Genomic DNA, 25,000 nt, shown 5'->3' on the forward strand with positions numbered 1-25,000 from the left:
TATATAATATATATTATATATATAATATATATATTATATATATATGTATATGTATATATATATATATATATATATATATATATATATATATATATATATATATATATAAAGAATTGGAGTGCAGAGAGCAATAGTAAAGAATATTAGGAAAAGGCAATTGTGTTATATTGGGCACATCATAAGAAGAGAGAATATAGAGCACTCAACTGGTATGTCTCACTGGGGGGATAGAGAGGAGGAGATCGAAGGGGAGGTAGAGGACAAAGTACATGGACAGTATTGTGGTGATCTTGGAGGGTAATTACATCTCAAGCAAGTGATATAAATGGCTACAGACAGGGATAGGTGGAGACAACCTATCAGCAACATCCAGAACACGTCACTTCAGTAGTAGTAGTATTAGTATATATTGTATTCTCATAGAGACAGTAGTCTTCAAATACTTTGAGGAAATATCTGCTACAGAACTTTTCTTAAAAACAAGTTATAAGGTAGTTTCATCTTAAGTTTTAAATCGAAAATTGACTCATTCATTGTTCAAAACTGGCATATGTAAAGGCATTGGGGTGGAAAGCATAGCCTTCTGTAAAAGCGCATTTAGAGTAATAGTAATATATTATTTGTGGATTAAACTTTTATTATCATTTTGACTATAATTCTTCACTGAATACAAATAACCCACTATAATATATAAATCTTCATTATTGCCAGACATTTAAGGGCAATAGTAAAGCACAGGTGTTGGTATTTACTGAACTAAAGTAAACCTGTTATGAGCTAGTGGCATAGCATGCAAGCAAACGGAAACGCACTGTTATCCAGAATGTGGTGCAGTTGACCAGCTATAGCTGATACATCACCAACAACATTAAAAATTTCAGAGCAGCTACGATATGAAACTCCATTTCCCAAATTGAAAACTACGTTGCTTGAGAATGCTTTCTTTAGCAACAGGAGGGATTTAAGAATCCAGACTAACTACTTTCTCTTCTGCCCCGCAATCTAGATGTTTAAAAGATTGAATAGTGATGTGGAACTGTAAGGGTTTAGCAGCAGAAGGATCTAAATTACAGAAGTTAAAGAATTCGAGACTATGAGAGGAACTCAACTCTGTAAAGCTCAGTGAACATCAGAACCCTTACTGAAGGAATTCCTTCTAATTATTACAAAAATATCCTTTGTAACAATCTACAAACCTCCTAGAACAAACACTAGTATCTTTTTTGAAGAATTTGGTGCTCTCATTGAGATGATTATCATGGAGAAAAACAAATTAGTTATCTGTGGAGACTTAAATTTTTGGGTGGATGACGCATCAAATCCTGACGCTTTGGCATTTAGTGAGTTATTAGAATCATATCGTCTCGTGAATTATGTCGACCGTACAACTACTTTAACTGGGCATGCGTTGGACTTAGTTTTAAGTGATGACATGAATAATATTGTATCTGATATAAGAGTCGAAGAGAAATGTACTATCTCCCCAGTACACAAACAATTATGTTTAGTCTACCTATACAGAAACATGCATTAGTAAAGAAAATAAACTTTAGACATAAATCAAATTTTTCTCCCACCATATATATTGAAGAAATTACAAGGAAAATAAATGATGCTATCAACATTCCCTTTTGATTATAATGACCAACGTCTGTTGGGAGCTAAGTGTGTTAACTGTCTTACGGCCACTTTTAATAACGTGAGTAAAAGTGAATATGATACCATGTGCCCACTGATGGAAAAGACTATAACTGTAAAAGACCAATCTCCTTGGTTTGATGGAGAGACTTTGGTGAAAAAGAGGGAATAAAGATATAAAGAAAGAAAGTGGATTAGGTTAGAAATTGAAAGTACTTGGGTAGCATACAAAACTGCTCCGTGTCAATATAACTTCCTACTAAGAAGGAAAAAAAGTGATTACTATAAGAGAAAGATCCTTGAAGCAGCAACAGACATAGATAGGTTATTTTGTCTCCTGAATGGTATAATGGGAAATGTAAAAGAAAAAAAGCTACCTGATGGATACAGTGACCAGGAACTAGCAAATAATTTTCTAGTATTCTTTAAAAATAAAATTGAAAATATAACCAGGTCATTTGTAAATACTCAACCTCAGATTAATGATACACCAGGCACACAGACAAAATGAATACGATTTAACAACATAACACAAGATGACATCACCAGAATTATCAAGAGAGCAAAGAAAACAAACTGCACAATCGATCCTATGCTAATATCTGAAGTAATTGGGGAGAGAAACTTTTCTAGTCTAGCCAAAATAATAATGAGAATAGCAAATGCAAGCATTGATGAATGTAAGTTTCCTATATCTGAGAAAATGGCTATAGTCACACCAGTTCTGAAAAATGCACTGGACTACCAGGAATTAAGCTCATATAGGCTAGACCTGTTTCGAATCTATCCTTTGTTTCAAAAGTGCTTGAATACGTAATTCTTGAACAACAAATCAGTCACTTAGAAGTAATAGAAGCTTTGCCTGACAACCAATCTGCTTACAGAAAGCTATACTCTACGGAGACAGCCATCTGCTATATTGTAAATGATATGCTGGAATTGATGGATGAAAATAAATGTGGTATTTTGATATTACTCGATCTCAGTGCTGCTTTTGATACAGTTGTGCATGAACTGCTACTAAATGATCTACGGTCCATCGCCGTTGAAGATCAAGTCTTTGAATACCTGAAAGACTACTTAGTTGGTAGAATATACTGTGTAAAAATTGAAAACTCTTATTCATCATATGAACCCTTAAACAGAGGAGTACCCCAGGGGAGTGTACTTGGCCCAATCTTATTCTGCATCTATACTGTTGGTCTATCGAAAATACTACAAAGACATGGCGTGAAGTTCAAATTATTTGCGGATGACGCAATTTTACTTCTCCATAAATGATATAGATGACACTACTGAAACTCTAAACCGAATCCTTGATAGTGTTAGAGAATGGATGACATTTAAACAACTAAAATTGAATAAAAACAAAACTGAATTCATGGTGGTGGGTAAGAGAAACAGTGTGAGAATCTTGTGTGATATTCAAATGAACATAAATAATGCCTCAGTGCGGAAATCTAGTAAAGTTCGAGATCTAGGCGTATTTCTTGACTGTAACCTGTCTCTAAATCCCTAAATAAATAATGTAATAAAAATTGCTGGTTATCATCTAAGAACTATTGTGTTTATAAAAAAGAACCTGGACGAAAATTCTGTAAAGAAACTTGTGATAAACTGTGTTATTACCAGGATTGACTACTGCAACTCTTATCTGTTACAATTTACCAAAAGTGCAACTTAAGAAGTTACAAAACATAATAAACAGAGGAGCAAGACTGATAAAAGGTGTCCCACCTAGAGAAAGGATCATCCGTATACTAATTGATTTACACTGGCTGGTGATTAAAGCAAAAATTGAATTTAAAATATGTACAATAACCCACCAAGTTATCAGAACCGGTCGTCCAAAATACTTAAGAGAATTGTTGTGTAATGCGCAGTCAACAAATCGTGTCGACACGAGAATAGTTACAGATGGCTTCAAACTGTTGGAACCTAGATATATGTCTACTTTAGGCTCCAGAGCCTTTAAATATGTGGCCCCGAAACATCCGAATGATTGCAGATATTAAGGCTTTCAAGAGGAAACTGAAGACTTTCTTATTTCAACAGTCATACAACAATGACGATTTACAGTAAATGAACAGTACGTGATATGAAACGTTAAATACTCTAAACGAACAAGGTAGAACAACAGTGGAGGTCCTGTAGAGAGGGTGGTTCCCCTGTTTTATGGGAAAAGCAGCCATCAAAGTAAAGTAAGTAAAGTAACTAGGTCCATCTATGCGAGTCAGGTTAGTGTAAGCAACTGTACTGGCATGTTAAACTTGTTGCCCACAAAGGAAGGCTTGCTGCCCCTTTGAGATTAACAAAAGAAGTAATATAAGTTCAGATCTATAAAGGCTCATCATTAACTTTGCAGGTAAATGAGTATTGGCCTGCTATATTGTTATCAACTCTACAATAAACAACCATTCTCTCTGTGATTCCCCATGAACAATTACTTTCTCTTCTTGTCTGTTATGAGAACTGAACCTTGGTCATTCTGTTTACTATGTAGGAGCTTTACTATTGTGCAGTGTATACTCTTCAGTTCCATAAAAGCTCTAACTTGAAAACAAATTTTTCCTGAAAGGAACGGTGTGACACTACTCTTCATAATGTTATTTAAAATACAATTATTTCCCTGTGCAGAAATGCTAACAATTCACGCAGATAAGAGAATTTTAATGCAATAAACACTTATCACCATCTTGAAGGGAGTTACACCTTGATAGAAACGCAGAGTAGGAAAAACTGAATAAACTGCTAGTTTGTTTCATTACTTGGGGCACATATCTTGAAATAAAAAAATAGGATAATTTTGATAAAATTTGCAGGTAAACATCAATAAACCAAGCTTCTGGAGATGAAGCAATATGCACACCAGGTAAGTATAGAAATAAAAGATTTTATTTTTCAATTTTTTTTTTCTTCCAGACTGAAATCTAGATCTAAGAAATTTTCCTTCATCAGATTTCCTAGTTACATTTTGTTTATGTATTTGAATGGTTGCACTTGATTTGCAACATAGTGCTGTCACTTAGTGGTTTGGTTGGCTGTATAGGCTGTAAGGAAGCGGTGGTTTTGATGATTTGAAATATTCCTCTTATACTTTCTTTGAAAAATCGTATATTATATTTACCTTGAGCATATACCTGATAGCTTTTTGATTAGTGTTTTGATTAATTTCAGAGTAGAGAGAAATATACTAATAGGCTTTTGGAATTGGAGGCATTATCCTACTTCTGGTTGTATCTTTGTCATCTCCAACAGATTCAAGATGTTACTGAGGTAAGTACAATATTGCATTATGTTTGAGAAAGTAAAAAAGAAAAAAAGGCACTTGTAGATTATTACTATAAGAAATGCAGCTTTGTTGTTGGGTGCCTTTTGTTGTTAATTTTTGTTTTTGTTTCCCGTATTTTAGTAGCAAAATTCTTTTTCATTTTTTAAATTTTGAATTATTCAAATATTTTTGTGAATATTTATGGGGTTAGGTGCTGTGTGGTTTGGACTTTCCTGTGAATGCTATAACATCGAATCTAATATGGCATTATGTACAAAAGAAATATTGTCTTCCTTGCTCTATACCCTTTGTAGTATTGCATAAGGTATTGACTCCTTGCGTATATAGAAAACTCACATGTTCAGACTATTGAACCTGTTGCATTTCCAGTGCTGAATTTGTCTCCTAACTGACGATACGTGACCCACTGCGAACCATTAAAAATCTGAAGACAATGCTTACCCAAGCATTTAGTTTTTGCTAGCAAATGTCTTTTCAACAGTTGTAAAACTAGGATGGACTATTTTGGGCTCTTTCTTGTTAACAAATTGTTAAGGTTGTCTACCTCAACTTTTTATTTAAGTACTGTATGTATGTTAATGCTTAATCTGCTATTTTAGTTTATTTCTTTGTTTTTGTGATATTCAATCTTCAGTCATGTGTAACAGGCATTACAATTTTGGCTCTCAATATTATCATTATTAGTTAAGCTACAACCCTAGTAGGAAAATCTGAATGCTATAAGTTCAAGGGCTCCAACAAGGAAAAATATTAGTGAGGAAAGGAAATAAGGAAATTAGCTACATGAGAAGTTATGAATAATTAATATGAAATTTTTCAATATCAAACTTACCCGATGATCATATAGCTGCATCCCTGCTGCCATATGATCATCGGGTAAGTATATTCAAAAATTTATTTTACTAAGGAAAATAACATATTTTAAGATCAGTAAGAACATTAAAATAGATCTTTCATATATAAACTATGAAGTCTGTTTAACATAAAACATTTGCTGCAAGTTTTGAACTTCTCAAAGGTGGGCTGACATGCCTAAAATAACTGAATAAATAAACAAATAAACAATATCTATTTACAATTCACTCAGAACCATAAATGAATAAACTTGGCCGCATTTTCTTTTATTGATACAATTAATTACACTAGCCGGTACAAGCCGCAACCAGCCTCGCGAGATTTGGCAAAGGCTGCTCCGCCATTGTGTAACCTGACGTCACTCAAGGACTCCGCACCCAGTTTGTTTACGATCAGCTAACCATGTGAAAATGGATTCAGAAAACAAGCACAGCATAGATTTGAGTGATTTCCCTATAGATTTGGATGATGTAAATGATGAAAATGTAGCAATAACGAGGATCAGTCAATAGCAATTCTGGAACCATATCAGTTCAAACCATATGAAGAAATTAGCCAGGAAAACAGGTAGCCAAGTTGAAATTTGTCCAATACAAAATAAGAGATATAGAGAAAAAGCATTTCTTCTTAGAAAACAGGTAGTGAAGTTGAAATTTGTCCAATACAAAATAAGAGATATAGAGAAAAAGCATTTCTTCTTAGAAAAAAGCAAATAACTGTTTGCTTCGAGTCAAGGTAGCTAAAAATAGAACATGCTAGGTGTTTCTGGACAGAGCTCTCATGTTTGGGAAAGAATTATAGAGTACATTCATCTATAAAAAACAAGCAATTAATAGAATGTCACTCAGTAAGTAAATTGGTCTGTACAAAATCTGCATTCAGTAATATAAGCACAGTAAATATTGTAGACAACAAAGTAATGTATTTTTTTCTGTGTCAACCTGTGACGCCCGGTGAAAAGGGTTCTTCCTTACACTTTTCTGATATAAATACTTCCAAATATACCAGAGAAAGTTAAAGTATGGAATGCAGAGGTTACTACCCTCGCGCGAACACCCAGTGGGCGTCGTGTATAAAGCAGGGGCGTGTGAAAACCACTATTCACTGGCTGTCTTCCATTTCGATAATTCCTTCATCAAAGGGAAGGGCCGTAACAGAGGCCCTAGCTACCTTACCTGCGTCACTCTACCGACGCCCGATGCTAGCGCCCTCTGATCTACATCCTTCTGTTGGACTTCGTAAGCGTCGTTTTGTTTTTGTGTGCCGCTTGGTTTTCGCTCTGTTTTTGTGAAGTTTCATCATGACCGAGGCTCTCCTTGCTCCTGCACCAATGTTAAGTACCATAGATTGTTTTGACAGATCTGTTAGTACCGGGCTAGTGTTATCTTTAGTTTTTTTAGTGTTTTTAGTGCTTTCGGCTTTGGCCTTCCACGACGATGGCGGCCATTGTTCTTGTTTACGATTTACGTTTAACTTGTTTTGCCCGTTGGTACTCTTGTCATCTTAGGTTCATTATACTTTATATTCTTTAGGCCTCATGCCATTTATATTATTTCTGGGTCGACCTGTGACACCCGGTGAAAAGGGTCCTTCTTATCTCTTTTCTGATATAAATACTTCCAAATATACCAGAGAAAGTTAAAGTATGGAATGCAGAGGTTACTACCCTCGCGCGAACACCCAGTGGGCGTCGTGTATAAAGAAAGGGCGTGTGAAAACCAATATTCACAGGTCGTCTTCCATTTAGATCAATCCTTCCTCAAAAGGGGGAGCCGCCCTAATGGCACCAACCGAACTCATGTGCCGTTAGGGCGGCTCCCCCTTTTGAGGAAGGATTGATCTAAATGGAAGACGACCTGTGAATAGTGGTTTTCACACGCTCTTTCTTTATACACGGCGCCCTTAGGGTGCTCGCGCGAGGGTAGTAACCTCCGCATTCCATGCTTTAACTTTCTCTGGTATATTTGGAAGTATTTATATCAGAAAAGAGATAAGAAGGACCCTTTTCACCGGGCGTCACAGGTATCTCCCCAGAAATAGATTTTTCCTTCGTCAAAATCCCTTTATTATTATTTTGAATCATACATATATCTGTTTTGGTACTTTTTATCGCTTACGAGTCCATTGTCTAGTCGAACCAAGAATAGCGTTCGGGGCTTTGTTATAGTTGAGTTATTTCGTTAGGCGATATCATAATTTTGTCAATTTTTACTCTTGTTCGTTCTCGTTTCGCTATTCTTCGTTCGTCTCTTTTTATTGTTTTTTGTTGGTCATGGACTTTTATATGTATTTTATTTAAGGTTCGTTTTAGTTTTCGTTATAGTAACCACGAGAGAGAGGCTGGAGTTCCCGTTTTCTGTTCATACGGTCACGTGTCTCCCTCTCTCTCTCTCATTTTTTAGTTATACCTAGTACGAGAGCTGGAGTTCCCGTTTTCTGTTCATACAACCACGGGTTCTCTCTCTCTCTCTCTCTCTTCCCCTTGCAGGAATTACGCTTTGTTTGTATTTACATGTTTATCTTGTGGTTACTTTTAGTGTAGTTTGGGGCTAGTGTTTTATATAGGTCCTGTCGTGTGTGAGTCCTTTGTATTGGTTATTTGGATGGCCCTGAGTCATCATTAGTTCCCCTAGTTCCATCCTCTCCCCGCTACGGCCTTGGGAGCTGGATCTGAACCCTATCCAACTCCGCCATACCATGAGCTGGGAACATGTACCTTTCTGTTTTTCTGGTGCACTCCTCCGGCGGGGTTTCGGACCCCGGTGGCCACTTGCACTTGACTCCGGCTTCGGCTCTCCCCACACGACTCATTCACCCTCTTTCTCCCCCCCTCCCCCCGGGAGGTCTCCTTCAGAGTTCTTACATAGATCATTCTACTTGTTTATATAATGTAATGGGGGTATTTATTATTTCAAGGACCTACCATCGGATCCCCGGCATCCCCGGGGATCTTCCAATGCTTCAGAGTCCCTACGTAGATCATTCTACTTGTTTATATAATGTAATGGGGGTATTTATTATTTCATGGACCTACCATCGGATCTCCGGCATCCCCGGAGATCTTCCAATCACTAGTCACTGTTCTTATGTAATTACTACGAGCTCCGGCTCACTTAGTATAGATTACTCCGTCGCACTACGGAGTGGGTTCACTCGTTTATTTATTGTAGTATTTACAACGGAGCTTCGGCCTTCTTTCGTACGAACCTTAAATCTCATAATTATTCTCAGACTCTTTATAACCTCTTTTGTTATAACAGAGTTCCCGAGAGCATACAGACTTATGTCTTCTTTTTATTACAGAAAGTTCGCTGTGCTGCCAAGGGTTGCTCCGCCTCCTTTAGTGATCCGTTAGGCCACGATGTCTGCCGGTCTCACGCTCATTGTGCCATCCCCTTCGTCCGTGAGCCGGGCCAATCCCCTTACATGGTGTGGTTCCCGGAGGCATGCACGCTGTGTTATGACCTTACGTCAATCCTGTGGAATGACGATGTGAGTATTTTCAATTTTAATTGATATGGTGATAACATATTTTGTGTTGAATTACTTGGTTCTTTCTGTAATACGGATATTTGGTACTATCGGGGTATTTTCTCTGTACGACCCAAGGTGTAGACCCTAGGCAATTACAAACCTAAGTCTCGTACTTCAGCTTCGCCAGTCTCTATATCTCCGGTCCCAGGACCCTCCACTACTCCCGACATCCCTATGGGATCCAGACCCCAACCTTCCAAGAAAGGAAAGTCCGCTAAGGCTAAGACTTCGTCAGAGATCAGTTCCTCGGAACCCCCGTTGACAGAGATGATAAAAGAGATAGTGAAGACTCAGATGCAAACAACAATCTGGGGCAATAACGGAGCTGAAGGCTATGGTGGCCAATCTTCTCCGCGCAGGGAACCAGGTTGCACCTCCGGTAGCCCCAGACTCTTCTAAGTTGCCTCCTTTCGGGAAGAACAACCCATGGAGGTTCGCTCGTCATGCATCCTACATAGATGGTGCATTAACCCTAGAGGGATTAGGGACCCGCCCTCTAGATGATCTTGAATTTTACCCTCTGGGGCTTCAGTTCCCCTTCAATGGCTTCCTCCGGCTGAAGGAGCATGCTCTTGTTAGGATGGATAAAGTCCCTAAAGAGACTGTCATCTTCCCTAAGGAGCAAGCCAAAGCTGTCTGGGCTAGGAATCTTGCCGACTGGGGCTGCGTCAACTCCAAACTAACCCCCCCCCTAAAGGTTCCTATACAATTTTTACCACGCCTCAATCCGTTCCGTCTCCTCTTACGGATAAAGTGGCCGAGTTGACCATCCAATCGGCCAAGGAGGGCTCCCCTGTGCTTGTCCTCAAGGAGACGGACCCCACCTCGCTGCTTCTTCCGGGCTCCTCCGCCCTTTGGAAGGATGCCTCTGCTACCTTTTCGGTGAGTAAGCTCGACCCGGACTGCGCCTTATCTCTCTTCTCTGAGAAGCTCCCCTAGTTACCGGATCACCTTCTCAAGTCAGAGCTCGACGCTAGAAACAGACTTGCTAGATCGCTTCACACCATGATCTCGGCGGAGATGTTAGCCTCCCTATACCCGGATGAGTCTCTATTCCGGGTGTTTGCTAAGAACAACCTTCAAGCGTTCCAGTTCGACCTGGACGATTTCTGGACATCCCGGATAAACTGCAGGAAGTATGTTCTGGCGGAAGCGACCATTAGGCATGAGCCAAATAGGCTCATAGCCTCCTCCTGTTGGGGCAAGACCCTGTTTCCACAGGAGGAAGTAGACAAGGTCTTACAGGACGTTGCTAGGGCTAACCAGAACTTACAGTCTTTCTTCAAGAAGAGACAACGCTTCACCCCATACAAGACCAGCCGTGGTCAGTTCCATCAAAACCCTCACTCGTCAACTCCTTCTACCTCTAAGACGGCTTCTCCGCATACAGCTCCTCCACCACAGGTGGTCTACCTTTCTGCTCCCCAAGGTAACCATCCTACCCCCATGGCTCCTTGGATGCCCTCCCCAGCCTTCAATCCAGCTTACGAATCCTCTAATACCTTTCGAGGATACTCTAGAGGCGGCAACAGGGGTAGAGGTCAGTTTCGCCACCGCGGCGGGCCAAGAGCCAGGGGTCCTCGTGGAGGACAGGGGTCTAAATTCACCCCCTCCCAATGAAAGGAATCAGGTAGGAGGGAGACTATACCACTTCCTGGACCAATGGACCTTCAGTCCTTGGGCCCACAGCATAGTATCAAAAGGCCTAGGTTGGAAAAGGTCACAAGGGTCTCCACCTCCAGCAGTGACCTTCTTCCAGAAACCGACTCCATTCTTGGAGGAATACACCAAAGAATTACTCAAGAAGAAGGCCATAAAGAAGGTATGGTCACTGAAATTTCAAGGGCGCCTGTTCACAGTCCCCAAGAAGAATTCGTCGGAGCTGAGAGTAGTCCTGGACGTGTCGAAACTGAATTCTTACGTTCTTTGCGACAAGTTCCGTATGCTGACTGTCTCGCAGGTGCGGACCTTACTTCCCTGTGGGGCTGTCACCACCTCTATCGATCTTACAGATGGCTATTATCACGTCCCAGTAGCACGAACTTCTCCCCCTACCTTGGATTCCGCCTAGGCAAGAAGGCCTTCGCATTCAAAGTCATGCCCTTCGGTCTCAGCATGGCCCCCAGGATATTTACAAAACTGGGGGAGACAGTGCTCAAACAACTCAGGAACCAAGGGATCAAAGTGGTTACCTATCTGGACGATTGGCTAATCTGGGCACAGTCGATCCCGGAATGCAACAAAGCTACAGCCAAAGTGATCCAATTCCTCAGCAAGCTGGGTTTCAAGGTCAACTTACAAAAGTCTCGACTGCAACCGGCAAGCAACTTCGAATCATCCAATGGGACCTCACAAGTCACAGGCTCTCTCTTCCTTCCAAGAAGGTCAGAGAGATAGCGTCCAAGACAAAGAACTTCCTCAAACACAAACAGGTGTCCAGAAGAGCCTTGGAAAGAATCCTCGGCTTACTTCAATTTGCGTCAGTGACAGACCTCTTATTGAAAGCCAAACTCAAAGACATCAACCGAGTTTGGAGAAAGAGAGCTTCAATACATTTACGAGACAAGATATCATCGATCCCCTCAATCCTGAAAAAGAGACTCCGGCTATGGTTCAAACCAGAGAACCTTTCCAAATCGGTTCCTCTGCAATTCCCTCCTCCACAAGTGACGATTCATACAGACGCGTCTCTTAGTGGTTGGGGGGGATATTACAACCAACAGATGTTTCAGGGCGCCTGGTCCCCCGCCATGAGACACTTCCACATCAATGTACTAGAAGCCATGGCAGTATTCCTGACCCTGAAGCGGCTCTCCCCGCTATGGTCCACTCATATCAGGATAGTTTCAGACAGCACGGCGGTGGTGCACTGCATAAACAGAAGAGGATCAAAATCTCCCAACCTCAATCACGTCCTGGTCACGATTTTTGCCTTGGCAGTAGACAAGAACTGGTTCCTGTCGGCAACTCACCTGGCAGGAGTCCAGAACGTGATAGTGGACTCACTATCCAGGACGAAACCACTGGAGTCAGAATGGTCTTTGGACATGAATTCTTTCCGGTGGATTTCCAGGCTGGTTCCCGGTCTCCAGATAGTTCTATTCGCGACACAACTGAACCACAAACTTCCTTGTTATGTGACCCCAAACCTGGACCCTCAGGCATATGCTATGGACGCATTAACCCTGGATTGGAACTGTTGGACGAAGATTTACCTATTCCCTCCGGTGAATCTTCTGGTGAAAGTCTTACACAAGTTACGCTCCTTTCAAGGGGCAGTGGCTTTAGTAGCACCGCACTGGCCAAAGAGCAGTTGGTTTCCTCTCCTCCTCGAGTTGAAACTCCTTCCCTTCCGGATCCCATTCCCCAAGATGACCCAATTAGTCCAAACTCAGGCTGTGTCAGATTCCTCAAGGATAGCCAAAACCCTAACTTTGTGGATTTCATGAAGTTTGCAGCCCACAGGGACGTGAACATTGACCCGGAAAATGTCCTCTTCATAGAATCAGACAAAAGGGACTCTACAATTAGACAGTACGATTCAGCTGTTAAGAAATTAGCAGTTTTCCTAAAGAAGTCAGAACATTCTCGCATGACTTCTAATCTGGCCATCTCATTCTTTAAGTCCCCATTTGACAAGGGCCTAGCAGCTAGCACTATAACTACGATTAAGTCAGCTCTGAAAAAGATCTTCCTCGTGGGTTTCAATATTGACCTGGCAGACTCCTATTTCTCATCTATTCCGAAGGCATGCTCTAGGCTCAGACCTTCGGTTCGTCCACAAAATGTCTCTTGGTCTCTGAACGACGTACTAAAACTCACTTCAGACACGGATAACGAATCCTGCTCCTACATCACTCTTCTTAGGAAGACCTTATTCCTAACGGCCTTGGCCTCAGGTGCTAGAATCTCAGAATTAGCAGCTCTCTCACGTAATCCTGAAAATATAGATTTCCTCCCGTCAGGCGACGTACTACTTTCTCCAGACAGAGCTTTTCTAGCTAAAAACGAGGACACGCAAGATAGGTGGTCCCTTTGGAAGATTATCCCTCTTCCCCAAGATACTACTCTGTGTCCAGTCACCACACTCAGGACCTATTTAGCTAGAACCGCCACCTGCTCGTCTGGCCCCGTTTCTCAGAGAACAAGGAGGCACTATTTCCATTCAAGGCATCAGGCAACAGATCCTGTACTTTATTTAGTAAGCTAACCCGGAATCATTTCCCCATGCTCATGATATCCGGTCGGTAGCAACCTCCATCAATTACTTTCAGAACATGGATTTGGATGATCTTAAGAAGTATATGGATTGGAAATCTCCTTTGGTTTTCAAATGCCACTATTTGAAGAATCTACAGGCCCTTAAATTCCCCACGGTTGCAGCTGGGAGCCTCATCTCCCCCCAATAATGTCTTTGCTCTTCCCTTTCATCCATCTCTCTCCTTCTCCCTCCTACCTGCCACTCCTACCACGTCGCCGCTCTCCTGGGTGGGTCGTTTAGCCCTAGAATTATGTTACCATTACTTCATTACCCTGGTTATTACCTGCTAGTACGTTTAACCTTACCTCATTTTATTTCATGTTACCATTCTTTAGCCATGTAAGGATTGAGTTTGTGTTGTGTTTTGATTCTCGGGATGATTTCCTGCATTTCATCTTATTGTTACTCCATCGTTGGGATTCCTGTTTGGCTAATGGGTTATATTTTTAGTTTGCCTACCTTAACATAGTTTTTTTGTTTTTGGTACATGGTGTTTGACTTTATCCCTTTTATTTGATAGTGTTTTTTGGGCTTGGAAGGCATACTCTGGTACATTTTCACCGGGCGTCACAGGTCGACCCAGAAAAGGGATTTTGACAAAGGAAAAATCTATTTCTGGGGAGATACCTGTGACGCCCGGTGAAACCCTTCCCTTACGTTGCCCCACCCTTTCCTTTCCAAGCCATAGTTCTTGCAGAAGGATGTAGATCAGAGGGCGCTAGCATCGGGCGTCGGTAGAGTGGCGCAGGTAAGGTAGCTAGGGCCTCTGTTACGGCCCTTCCCTTTGATGAAGGAATTATCTAAATGGAAGACAGCCTGTGAATAGTGGTTTTCACACGCCCCTGCTTTATACACGACGCCCACTGGGTGTTCGCGCGAGGGTAGTAACCTCTGCATTCCATACTTGAACTTTCTCTGGTATATTTGGAAGTATTTATATCAGAAAAGTGTTAGGAAGGACCCTCTCACCGGGCGTCACAGGTATCTCCCCAGAAATAGATTTTTCCTTCGTCAAAATCCCTTTATTATTATTTTGAATCATACATATATCTGTTTTGGTACTTTTTATCGCTTACGAGTCCATTGTCTAGTCGAACCAAGAATAGCGTTCGGGGCTTTGTTATAGTTGAGTTATTTCGTTAGGCGATATCATAATTTTGTCAATTTTTACTCTTGTTCGTTCTCGTTTCGCTATTCTTCGTTCGTCTCTTTTTATTGTTTTTTGTTGGTCATGGACTTTTATATGTATTTTATTTAAGGTTCGTTTTAGTTTTCGTTATAGTAACCACGAGAGAGAGGCTGGAGTTCCCGTTTTCTGTTCATACGGTCACGTGTCTCCCTCTCTCTCTCTCATTTTTTAGTTATACCTAGTACGAGAGCTGGAGTTCCCGTTTTCTGTTCATACAACCACGGGTTCTCTCTCTCTCTCTCTCTCTCTTCCCCTTGCGGGAATTACGCTTTGTTTGTATTTACATGTTTATCTTGTGGTTACTTTTAGTGTAGTTTGGGGCTAGTGTTTTATATAGGTCCTGTCGTGTGTGAGTCCTTTGTATTGGTTATTTGGATGGCCCTGAGTCATCATTAGTTCCCCTAGTTCCATCCTCTCCCCGCTACGGCCTTGGGAGCTGGATCTGAACCCTATCCAACTCCGCCATACCATGAGCTGGGAACATGTACCTTTCTGTTTTTCTGGTGCACTCCTCCGGCGGGGTTTCGGACCCCGGTGGCCACTTGCACTTGACTCCGGCTTCGGCTCTCCCCACACGACTCATTCACCCTCTTTCTCCCCCCCTCCCCCCGGGAGGTCTCCTTCAGAGTTCTTACATAGATCATTCTACTTGTTTATATAATGTAATGGGGGTATTTATTATTTCAAGGACCTACCATCGGATCCCCGGCATCCCCGGGGATCTTCCAATGCTTCAGAGTCCCTACGTAGATCATTCTACTTGTTTATATAATGTAATGGGGGTATTTATTATTTCATGGACCTACCATCGGATCTCCGGCATCCCCGGAGATCTTCCAATCACTAGTCACTGTTCTTATGTAATTACTACGAGCTCCGGCTCACTTAGTATAGATTACTCCGTCGCACTACGGAGTGGGTTCACTCGTTTATTTATTGTAGTATTTACAACGGAGCTTCGGCCTTCTTTCGTACGAACCTTAAATCTCATAATTATTCTCAGACTCTTTATAACCTCTTTTGTTATAACAGAGTTCCCGAGAGCATACAGACTTATGTCTTCTTTTTATTACAGAAAGTTCGCTGTGCTGCCAAGGGTTGCTCCGCCTCCTTTAGTGATCCGTTAGGCCACGATGTCTGCCGGTCTCACGCTCATTGTGCCATCCCCTTCGTCCGTGAGCCGGGCCAATCCCCTTGGTAAGGGTAGAAGAGACTCTTTAGCTATGGCAAGCAGCTCCTCTAGGAGAAGGACACTCCAAAATCAAACCATTGTTCTCTAGTCTTGGGTATTGCCATAGACTCTGTACCATTGTCTTCCACTGTCTTGGGTTAGAGTTCTCTTGCTTGAGGGTACATTCGTACACACTATTCTATCAAATTTCTCTTCTTGTTTTGTTAAAGTTATCTATAGTTTATATAGGTAATATTTATTTTTTCCGTAACTGGAATACAAACCTACGCTATTTATTTAGGGGTATTAATTTCTGTGAAGCTGAAATGACGAGCCATTAAAATTTAGTGAGGGTTAACTACCCATACCGCTAGTTAGCAGGTGGTAGGGGGATAGCTTGGTACCGCTCCCACTCACACACTTTTGGCTTGGATGGAGACCAGTTGTTACCACTTCCTCCTCGCCTATTTTGGACTGCCATTAATTTTTGTCTTTTAACTTACTTTTTTCTTTTATATATATATATATATATATATATATATATATATATATATATATATATATATATATATATATATATATATATATATATATATATATATGAAAACATTCTTAACCCTTTTACCCCCAAAGGACGTACTGGTACGTTTCACAAAAGCCATCCCTTTACCCCCATGGACGTACCGGTACGTCCTTGCAAAAAAATGCCATAAAAATTTTTTTCATATTTTTTATAATTTTTTAGAAAATTCAGGCATTTTCCAAGAGAATGAGACCAACCTGACCTCTCTATGACAAAAATTAAGGCTGTTAGAGCAATTTTTAAAAAAATATACTGCAAAATGTGCTGGGAAAAAAATAATCCCTTGGGGGTTTAAGGGTTGGAAATTTCCAAATAGCCTGGGGGTAAAAGGGTTAATGTTTATGTATATATATAGAAATGTTGTAAGTTTCCTTTTCAGTGTTTGTGCTGTGCGTGTGATAACGTATACGATGGGTTCTCAGGATACTTGCCCAAGGATGGGAAACCTTCCCTTCTGACCTCTCCCCCCTATGTCCATCGGTGTTCCCGTCGGCGAATAACCTACCGTTGCCTCGGTTGCCGCCGCCGGGGAATCGTCATCGTTTGGACCCTCCTCGTTCAACTGTTGTCTTCTCCTTTCCCTGTTCCACAGGGAACATTGGAATATTGAGGGAAGGTAGTGTGGCCTTTCAGAGATTGACTTCGGTCTTTCTCTTCTCAAGGCCGTTCACCTTTCATGGGATTCCGACAGTGTACTAACGGGGGGAGCACCTTTCCCGTTCGCGGGGTAGGTTGCGCTTCCGATTGTTTTCTTAATTATTTAAGTGAAATTATAATTGTTTGTAATTTGACTTTTCAGCTTCTTCTCCGTGGGAAACACTTCCCTTCGGAGGATCAGTGGTTCTTCCTATTAGTGAATATTTTTAGCTGATTTAAATACTTGTAATTCTTGATTTATTACAGTTACTCTCCGGTCTCCTTCTCCCGTCGATAACAACCCGGGAAGGGAGGGCGCAGTTCTTATTCTATGTTCCCTCGGTGGTCTCCTTTTCCTTCGCAGACTAGGTGTTCCTCCCGAGGGAGTTTTTTGTTACATAATTTATTTTATTTTTCCTCAGTTAGCGATGCAGTTTTTCTTCGTCCGACTAAAAGAGCCACTGAAGCAGAGCTGTTCTGTTCATGCCTGAGGAATCTACTGTCACTGTCGACTCTCATGGCCGTCATCTCTTCTCTTAGAAGTACGCACGTGGCAGCTCCTGATCAGCACTTCATCTTCGAGGAACTATCTCTGGCTACGCTTTCTCAGGCAGCGTTCTTGTCAGATCATCGTAGAGCGCTACCAGGAGGTTCGCCTCCAGGGGTTGGACTACTTTCCCTTCCGAGGGAGAGTTTTCCTCACCAGGTGTGAGTTGTTTCTCCCGTCCGAGGGAGAACTTCCTGCATCTTCTTCATCACTTCATCGACTCTGACTGCTGTTGCTGTCTTCGCCTAGACTACGCTCGCCCCTTGCTGAGTCTCTCTTCCTTCGGGGGCGGAGCATAATCTTAGGCAAGTCTCTCCTGCGAAGTGATCACCTCTCTCGTTCGCGAGAAGGGCCACTCATAGAGACTTCTCTTCAGAGGATTGCTACTGCTGAAGGTGCTAGTCCTCAGACTTCGGTCCTGGACTCTGATCGTTCGCGATCTCCATCGGTGGATGTTCGCCCTTCCAAAGGGCACATCCCAGTTCCTGATCGTCCTACCAGCTGACCTGCCGACCTACCAGTGCAACCTTGCCGCAGAGAACAACGTTTGCCAGCTCCCAGCGCTCACCAGCCAACTTACGATCGCTGGCCCAACAGACCACACCGAAACCTCAGCGCGTGCTTGTGCTCGCCTACTCGCCAGCGCTCTCCTAAGCGCCAACGTTCTCCTGCGGTCATGCGCGCCAGCATGCTCCCCTGCGCTTGCGCCATCATTGTCCCATGCTCCAGCGATCTCCTGTGCGCCAGCTTTTCTGCGCGGCAGCAGTCTTCTGCATGCGCAGCAGCAGTCTTTCCTGCGAGCATGCGCGCCAACACTTCTGTGCGAGCATTCGCGCCAACACTTCCGTGCGCGCGCGCCAACACACATCCGCCTGAGTGTGCCAGCAGTCTTCCGCACGCCCGCCAGCAGTCTTCCGCGCGCGCGCCAGCAGTCTTCCGTGCGCCCGCCAGCAGTCTTCCGCGCACCCTCCAGCTGTCATTTGCACGCGCCTGCAGTCTTCTGTGCGAGTGCACTCGCCAACAGTCGTCTGCGCACACTAGCACTCTTCTGCGTGCCAACGCTCTCCTACGTGCGAGTTCTCTCCCGCGACCACTCGCCCGCTTCTGCACATTTTAGGGAGACTGCACAACACCCTGCACAGTGCCTTACTGCGCCACAGGGATCTCCTGCGCTCTCATGCGCACTTGCGCTCTCAAATCCAGTGTTCGCCAATGCGCCAGCGCTTGCCTGCTCGCCATGCACTCTCAGATCCAGCATTCTCCTGCGCACTTGCACTCTCAGATTCAAAGCTCACCAATGTGCCAGGTCTTGCCAAAGATCCAGCGTTCACCTGAGCACCAGCGCTTGCCTGCTCCCCAGCGCTCTTCTGCGCATTCACCGAAAACTGCACTTCAGCAGAAACTGAGCACCAGCATCATCCTGTGCGCCAATGCTCCAGTACTCTCCTGAGCACTTACGCATGAGGCAAAAAGAATGAAAACTTTTTGATAGGTCACCATTGCCCCATTCCCCTCCCCGCAAACGCATTACAGCATGGCCCCCGGGAAAAGAGGGAAGAGGCTTCACAGAAGGGTTCAAGATCCCGAAGATTTCATCTTCCAATGGGAATCAAACGCATCTACCATCGGTTGAGACTCCTCACAGGGAACCCTTAGTCCCTTTCTCTTCATGAGTTTTTCTGACAGTACCACTGTCAGCAAACACGATCTGAACGTTCCAAACGGCCTTTTATTAGCTCACAAATCTCTAATGACCAAAACGCCGATCACTAGCTCATCTTCCACCAATGAGAAATCATCAACCGACTGATCGCTAGCTTACCGTTTGCTGATCACTAGCTCGCCGATCACCAGATCGCCAATTGCTAGATCATCTCTCTCTGATCATTGACCTCCAGTCTCGCCAATTGCTAACGATCTCCGATTGCTATCGTGCCGGTCTCCGATTGCAAGTCAATAACCAGTCATCAGCTTGCTGATCACTAGATCGCCGATGAGCAGCTCTTCTTTCTTCGATCATCGACCTTAGCTCGCTGATCTCTGACCAACCAATCGTCAGCTTGCTGATCTCTAGTTCAGTGATCACCGGTTTGCAATCGATCGCTGATCATCAACGGCTCACCGATCACCAATTGACAATCATTAAACCATTCTGCTGTCTCTCAGGGCTCTCCAAGCCGATCACCAACTCATTAATTGTTAAACTTTCTTGGCTGACTGACCAGATAACCTTCATCTGCCTGTCAGTTACCATCTTTGGTTCACAGATTGCCGATTCACCGATCATCGGCAATTCGCCGTTCACCAGCAGTTTGTGACTCGGACCTATTAGTCAACCTCTGCCCGTGGTTCCCTAGATTAGAAGGCATACAACACACTTCTCGCTAATCGCCGTTCGCCGTTCGCCATCACACCAATTTACTAAGGCGATCAGCAAACGATCGACAACCCCCATCAATGGCTTGTTGACAAGTGACTACTCGCGAGCACTCTCCAACTACACAGTAACCCCAATACCGAGCAGTTAACCATTAATTAACATTCGCCAGACTGATGCTGCTCTAAGGAATAGCATCAATCCTATCAGGGTGCATGGTAGGGCTGTGTTGCCTTACTTCTATCAGTTAAAGGAGTTCTCTCCCATGGGAGAATCCTTACATAGGGTATCGCGTCCCATTCTTTACGCCACGAGTCAAGACCCCATTATCAACAATCTCCCATGCGAAAGAATCCATAAGGAGCTGTCCCTTTGGGTCGATGTCCACACCATGTTCGGACAAGGGCTAAGACCACAGGTCTTCATTTGCATGCTGGACCTAAAGGATGCATACTTCCAGGCCCAAACTATCCATCCATCTAGGAAGGATTGAAGATTCAGTCTAGACAAACAAGAAACACCAGTTCAGGTCACTGTCTGTGCTTCGGTCTTTCCACAGCACCCACCCTGGACTCAGAGGATCGGCTTCTGTCTCCTCTGTTTCTGGACAACTGACTGACCTTAGCAGACTCGGTGGCAACTTTGCGTTAGCACCGGAACTTCTGAAGTCTTTTTACCAAGATTGGGTGATCATGGTAAACCTTTGGAAGTCTTCCCTACTTCCCTTTCAGAAGACTGGTATATCTAGGAATGATTCTAGACACCAATCTTCACAAAACTTTCTCATCAAAGACAGGCGTAGAAGTCACAAAGACCATTTCTCAAAACGAGAAGAACTCCCAGCCCAAAGTATCTATTTTTTTCTTGGACACCTATCATCTCTAGCCTGTCTAGCCTCCAACTGCCGCCTCAATATTTGTTCTCTCCAGGGGCGGCTTGAGTACGATTGGAATGAGGCCTTCGATTCCCCGGACATTCTGACCTCCATGGGACCAGAAGTTGGACGAACCTCAAGGGATGGGTGTTAGTCGAGAATCTTCTGAGTGGTATAACCTTCTCATCCTTCCCCAACCTTTGAACTTGATGCTGTGCTTAGACACATCAAAGAAGGGAGGAGGGACCATAGGGCTGCATCATACGATCTCAGGCCTCTGGACAGAGTTCGAAAGTACCTTCACTCAAATCTCTTAAGAGATGAAGGCCAACTTCCCGGTCCTTCAACAGCCTCATCAATTCTTAACGGGCCACTCAGTGGTGTGATGAGCGACAACACCACATAGGGGCTCACATCAACAAGCAAGAAGGAACTAGCTCGCGGCCTCTTCCCATCTAACAGTATAAATACTAAGATGGGCCAAAGTCCGTTCGGTACCACTATCAGCCCGCTTCATTCCAGACTAGAGGAATGTGCTCACCGATAACCTGTGCACTGCATCTCAGATAAGGTGTACCGAATGGTCTTTGGATCACCTTGTAGCCGACAAAGTCCCAACTTTACGGGGTTTTCCAACTATGGATCGGTTCGCAACGCCCCTGAACCTCAGGCTTCCTTTGCTTCCCAGTCCTAGACCCCAAGGCTTTCTGGCAAGAAGCATGCCAACAACGGTGGATACAACCACAACGTTTATGTCTTGTCCCTGTTTTGTCTGGAGAAGTGTACTCAAGAAGGCTAGAACATCGGTCAGCCTCTCAAGGGCTCTCATAACTCTGCTATAGCATTATGCAGAACGGTTTCCAAACCTTTTGCAGCTCCTGATAAAGCCTCCAAGGGAACCCTATCCATGTCACATACAACCAGACTTCGACATCTACCACAAGCTATAGCTATGCTATGATTGTACGCCTGGAGACTACCCAGTACCTCCTCTCTCACAGAGGCTTTTTGCAGTAAGTTGCGAAGAGGTTGTCTAGATATCTGAGGAATTCCTCAGCATCAGTCTTCCAGGCAAAGTATAACATGTTCTGTAGTTGGTGTCATGGGAAAGCGTATCTCTCCACTTTATACCTCTATTCCAGCAATAGCGGAATCCTCGAGTATATGCAAAAGGAAAAGACCCCCCCCCTCTACAGTTTCAGCAGGTAGAGATGGTCACTTAACCATTAGCCTCACCTTCAAACTGAAAGTAAGGGACATCCCCTCATCATTAGATCTTTCTTAACTCATGCAGACTTACAACTAGCCTTTTCCCCAGTCGGAATTGAGACCTCCCTCCCGGAACATGGTTCGAGTTCTCCGGTCTCTTAGGAGACGTCCTTACGTTCCACTTCACTAGGCAACAAATTTTTACCTGGTTTAGAAGACAGTGTTCCAACACACTTTGATAGCAGCCAAATGAGTCAAGGAATGTCATGGTCTCTCTTTCAACATCGCCCATTAATAAGAAGGGTGAAAGGCAACGTTCAGTTTCGTCCCCGAGTATGTTGCCAGACCCAGTCTCGAGAGGTGACGGATCCTAGACAAGTGTCCACTTGGTAACTGATGATCCAGATCATCTGTTACTGTACTTGGGGTAAGGTATGAGGCTCTACCTCAAGAGAACGGCAACAGCCTACCCGGGTCCCTTCTCTTGTCATTAGCACTGGGAGAGACAAGAGGAGTATCACCAAAACATCATCTCTGCTGGATTCACAGAGTCATCAATTGCGCTCTGAATCCAGACTCACGATGTCAGGGGCATAACTATGCCCCTGGCTCTTCTAAGCAGATTACTCTGTGACACAGGTTTTACAAGCAAGGGTATGAATGCTCCAGGTGACTTTCACAACCTTTTTCCTGCAAGATGTGACTCACAGGAACTCGATACGATCTCTATCGGTCCTGTGGTGGCTGCACAACAGCTGGTTGTATACCTCAAGCTCCTTCCTGGGCAAGTAGCAGAAGTCTGAGGGCACTGTTACCCGGTTTTAGTCTGCGTGAATGAAAAGATTTGACTGGCTCTTATTCTTTTCTTTGTCCTCCCCTCTCCTGTGGAAAGTAGCATCCTGAGTTCTTTGCATAAGCTGACCTCAAACCACTGCAGGTAAACCATGCTCCCTTGTGTACCTAGTATTAAGCTAATACTCTTGCGTCCCCTTACCCTGGCGAGGTGGTATTGAGAAAGTCTTGGTTACAACAATTTTTCCTACAAAAAGACTCGGAATAACTTTACCTAGACAGTCACATTTCTAAATACACTATCTCAACACACAGCGTACGTAGGCCCTAGCGCATGGTTTTAGCGAGGTGCAGGGACTCCTTATTTTGAGTACTAACATACTCAGATAAGAAGCCCCCGGGTAAAGCCAAAAGCTAGATTGGCCCGGATGTCCACCCTTCTTAATGGGTGAGTCACCCATAAATAAATAGCGTAGGTTTGTATTCCAGTTACGGAGCAAATGACAAATTCGTAGATAATTTGTATTTTTCCTAACGATACAAACCTTAGCTATTTATACAAACTTGCCGGCCAGCCCTATCCCCCTTGAATCCAACCTCCAAGCAAAGTGAGCTAAATCCCCGGTGTGTGAGTGGGAGCGGTAGCAAGCTACCCCCTTACCCCCCCGCCCCCCGCTAACTAGCGGTATGGGTAGTTAACCCTCGCTAAATTTTAATTGCTCGTCATTTCAGCTTTGCAGAAAGTAATACCCCCAAATAAATAGCTAAGGTTTATATCGTTAGGAAAAATACAAATTATCCTACTTTTCCAACTAGGGTTGTAGCTTAGCAAGTAATAATAATAATAGTAATAATAATAATAATAATAATAATAATAATAATAGTAAATCGCGTATAGAATATCTGCAAACTTTAAATACCTAATTTAGAGAAAATATATTTTTTACATTTGCACAACGCAACTTTAGTATCAAAAGTCCATATGTACCTTGATCATCAACTTGAAAGCACTTTATGACTGGTTTATGGAACACCATGACCTTTGATTCTGACTTCTTTAGATATGCGTACGAAAGGCTAAAGAACTAGGGATGTACATTCCGAGAATAGATCATGGGCAATGCTTATTCCAAGCTTGGACTCACAAACCCTGCTTGCACAAAGATAATGGGGCTTAATCAAAATGGAAATATTGATGGTAAATCTCAAGTTTAGTAAAAAAAAATGAGAGAGAGAGAGAGAGAGAGAGAGAGAGAGAGAGAGAGAGAGAGAGAGAGAGAGAGAGAGAGAGAGAGAGTGAGAGAATCTTAAATTGAGCATGAAAATTAAGAGAAATCAATTTTACTATCGCAAAATTGATTTTAAAATTTTCAAACAAGTAGCAGATATTTGATTGATTGATATATTTTGTAACATGGTGTTAGAAATGTAACATAGGTAGGTGTATTTGTAATGATATTTATGATCAATATTATAGATTACTTTGTTGCTATTATTATGATGATGATGATGATTATTATTATTATTATTATTATTATTATTATTTTTTGGTTGTTAACATAATGTGGTCAAAAGAGACCATTTATTTTTAAAGTAATGTAATAAAGTATGAAAATTCTAAAGCCACGAGGTTTGGCTGGACGTCCAATCGTCCCATGTGCGTCGCACTTCAGAGACCCCCTGTTTTCTTAATGATTCATCCTTTGTGAAGAAGTACAGGGAGATATTTTCACCATGTACAGTATTTGAGCACTCCACTGTAACACACCTGCGAGGCATTACAGTGCATAAAATATCAAACAACCGATCCAAAATCACTTTTCTAATAAGCAAAATTTTCTGTTCTAGCAAACCTAGAGTAGATTGTTTACATCAGCTTCTCGCTGAAGTCTCTTTGTGATGTCACAGGTAGTTTCCGCCAATGCGGCCGAAACAGAAAGTAGATCTTGAAAAGCCTGGCAATAAAGCTCTAAATACAAAATAATTTGGCAGTTGCTCAAAACCAAACCCAATCACTTTGTTTCTGTTGTGGTAGCTCTTTT

General features: G+C 42.8%; 1 protein-coding gene across 4 annotated transcripts in view; it reads left to right on the plus strand.

The window, feature by feature from the left end:
- The window catches only part of LOC137657816 (uncharacterized), a 514,523-nt gene that overhangs the window by 235,472 nt on the left and 254,051 nt on the right, over positions 1-25,000 (plus strand). For all 4 annotated transcript variants that reach the window (XM_068392347.1, XM_068392350.1, XM_068392348.1 and 1 more), the window contains exon 11: positions 4,816-4,914. In XM_068392347.1, the coding sequence (XP_068248448.1) occupies positions 4,816-4,914 (99 nt within the window). The remainder of the gene's footprint in view (positions 1-4,815; positions 4,915-25,000) is intronic.

This window comes from Palaemon carinicauda, chromosome 18, assembly GCF_036898095.1.
Source record: "Palaemon carinicauda isolate YSFRI2023 chromosome 18, ASM3689809v2, whole genome shotgun sequence".
In the NCBI taxonomy this organism is placed as follows: domain Eukaryota; kingdom Metazoa; phylum Arthropoda; class Malacostraca; order Decapoda; family Palaemonidae; genus Palaemon; species Palaemon carinicauda.